General features: G+C 39.4%; 1 protein-coding gene across 1 annotated transcript in view; it reads right to left on the reverse strand.

Moving 5' to 3' along the window:
- LOC106871987 (probable arginine--tRNA ligase, mitochondrial) overlaps positions 1–2,923 on the reverse strand; it is a 30,365-nt gene that overhangs the window by 21,132 nt on the left and 6,310 nt on the right. Inside the window, exon 4 of the mRNA XM_052969021.1 lies at positions 1,684–1,764. Within this exon, the coding sequence (XP_052824981.1) occupies positions 1,684–1,764 (81 nt within the window). The remainder of the gene's footprint in view (positions 1–1,683; positions 1,765–2,923) is intronic.

The following is a 2,923-nucleotide window of genomic DNA, read 5'->3' on the forward strand; positions in this document are numbered from 1 at the left end:
ATGATAGTTTGACCAAAAGAACCAGCTATTGTAAGCAAAAATAAATATTGAACAACAAAGCATTTGACCAAATTTGGATGTACAACAGTTTAACACAATAACAATGATTATATATATCATCATCATCGTTTAACGTCCGCTTTCCATGCTAGCATGGGTTGGACGATTTGACTGAGGACTGGTGCAACCGGATGGCTACACCAGGCTCCAATCTAATTTGGCAGAGTTTCTACAGCTGGATGCCCTTCCTAACGCCAACCACTAAATGAGGATAAGATCGTTATTTAAAATACTGATCATATCAAGTGGCCAGCATGGGAATAAAAACCCTAAAGGTAATAGTTATTATTAAAATTATAATTAAAGGTATTTAAAAGATACCACCATGCTAGAAATAGCAGTCAAATCTTTTGGATAATTTTTATGCTAGTTTATTTGTGTGTTTGTCTTTTCTCCCAGTGCTGTATGAATACTTGATGTGGTTTAGAGTCAAGTTTTGACTGCTATCTCAAACATCTTTTAGATACCCTTAATTATAATTTTATATATATACATACATACATATATATAACAAGAGGTAAACAGGATTAATAAACCCAGGTAGAAATCTATCGAGAAAGCACCCAGTGTTAAGCCAATAAATTCAAATAGAATTAATATCCGAGAAGGGCATCCAGCTGTAGAAACTCTGCCAAATTAGATTGGAGCCTGATGTAGCCATCCGGTTGCACCAGTCCTCAGTCAAATCGTCCAACCCATGCTAGCATGGAAAGCGGACATTAAACGATGATGATGATGATGATGATAATTCCTCATGTATGACAAGTAAACCCAAATAGAGCTTAGAAGAACTTCAAGAAATCCGGAGCAATTGACAGAATGAACCGGAATGGAGAAAATCACATCTTAATTTGATAATTACACCATACATTAATGATGATCATTTCTATTGCGTTAGCATGTTTAGATACACGGAAAAAATGGTATAATGTATATATGACAGGCTTCTGTCAGTTTCCATCTACTAAATCTACATGCAGGGGTTTGGTTTGACTGGAACAATAGCAGAAGATACTTCTGCCAGTGCAGCATAACCAGCCCATTTAAGAGTACCCTTCAATCATTGGGTAATAAACTGCGCTTGCAAAGACCTGTTGAGGCAAATGAAGTCATTGTCGTGGCCGATGATAGTACTGCCTGATTGGCACGTAAAAAGCACCATTCGAGCGTGGTTGATACCAGTGCCACCTGACTGGTCCCATGCCGGTGGCACGTAAAAAGCACCACTGGTATGATCGTTGCCAGTGCTGCCTGACTGGCTCCTGTGCTGGCAGCATTTAAAAAGCACCATTCAAGTGTGGTTGATGCCAGTGCCAGGTGACTGACCCTCATGCTGGTGGCACGTAAAAAGCACACACTACACTCTCAGAGTGGTTGGCATTCGGAAGGGCATCCAGCTGTAGTAAAAACATTGCCAAATTGGATTGGAGCCTGGTGCAGCCTTCTGGCTTGCCAGCCCTCAGTCAAACTGTCCAACCTGTGCCAACATGGAAAGCAGACGTTAAATAATGATGATGGCCAAGTTTGTGCCTCTGCATATTTTTGCCATTGTAAATAAACAAAAAAGTGTAGAGCATAACCCACCCACCCCCAAAATGCAATTCAATAAAAATCCAAACTAACCTCTGTAATATTGGTTGGCTCAAATGTGAAATTGAAGAATTTACCATTGAAAGTGATTCCAAGTTCTTTAAAAGACGTATCCTAAAACAAGAAGTAAAAACATCTAAAAGAGGAAACAATGTTATTTATATTTATTTCATGTTGGGAATTTATAAAGAATAGCGCCATTAGTTGCAGCTTTCTAACAAGGGAGTATCAGTGTCTTTTATCATTTACTTGTTTCAGACACTGGACTGTGCCCATGCTGGGGCACCACCTCAAAGGGTTCAGCCAAATAAATTGAACCCAGTTCTTATTCATTAAGTTGGGCACTTATTCTAATGGACGCACTAAGTTACAGGGATGTAAAGAAACCAACATAGGTTGTCAAGCAGTGATAGAAAACAGACACAATACAAAGACACACACACACACACACACATAGATATGTCCTTTTCTATTCTAGGCATAAGGTTTGAAATTTTGGGGGAGGGGGGAAGTTGATTTGAATGACCCCAATGTGCAACTGGTACTTAATTTAATGACCCCAAATGAATGAAACGCAAACTCGACCTTGGTGGAATTTGAACTCAGAACGTAAAGACAGATGAAATACTGCTAAGCATTTCGCCCGGCGTGCTAACATCTCTGCTAGCCCACCTAGAGAACTGCAACAACAGAACTGAGGAAAACCTCACAGATATGCACACAGCTGTGAGCGAAAATTGTTGCCCATGCATACCAGCCTCCCTTCTCCACGCCACCAGTGTTATCCAAGGGAAAGGCAAAAGGGGCCGATGCAGCTTGGCACCTGTGACGTCACAACTTATTTCTACAACTGAGTGAACTGGAGCAACATAAAATAAAGTGTCTTGCTCAAGAACACAACACGCAGCCTGGTCAGGGATTCAAACTCATAACTTCACATTCGCAAGCTCAACACTCTAACCACTGAGCCATGGGGTAATGCCTTACTATTTACAAATATATATACATATATATACACACACACACCATCATACATATACATATATATCTATATATATATATATATACATATATGTATATATATATTTATATATATAAACAAATAGTAAATGAGTATATGCATATATACGTACAGGTATGTGCATACCGACATCCACCTGTATGTATAGGTGCATATCTGGGTACAGGACATTGCAAACAAAACGTAGACGAGAAAACACACAAGCCACATAGAGAACATTCTACTTCATCAGCTACCCCCGTTTTAACACCG

Source organism: Octopus bimaculoides, chromosome 6 (genome assembly GCF_001194135.2).
Source record: "Octopus bimaculoides isolate UCB-OBI-ISO-001 chromosome 6, ASM119413v2, whole genome shotgun sequence".
NCBI classification, from domain to species: Eukaryota; Metazoa; Mollusca; class Cephalopoda; order Octopoda; family Octopodidae; genus Octopus; species Octopus bimaculoides.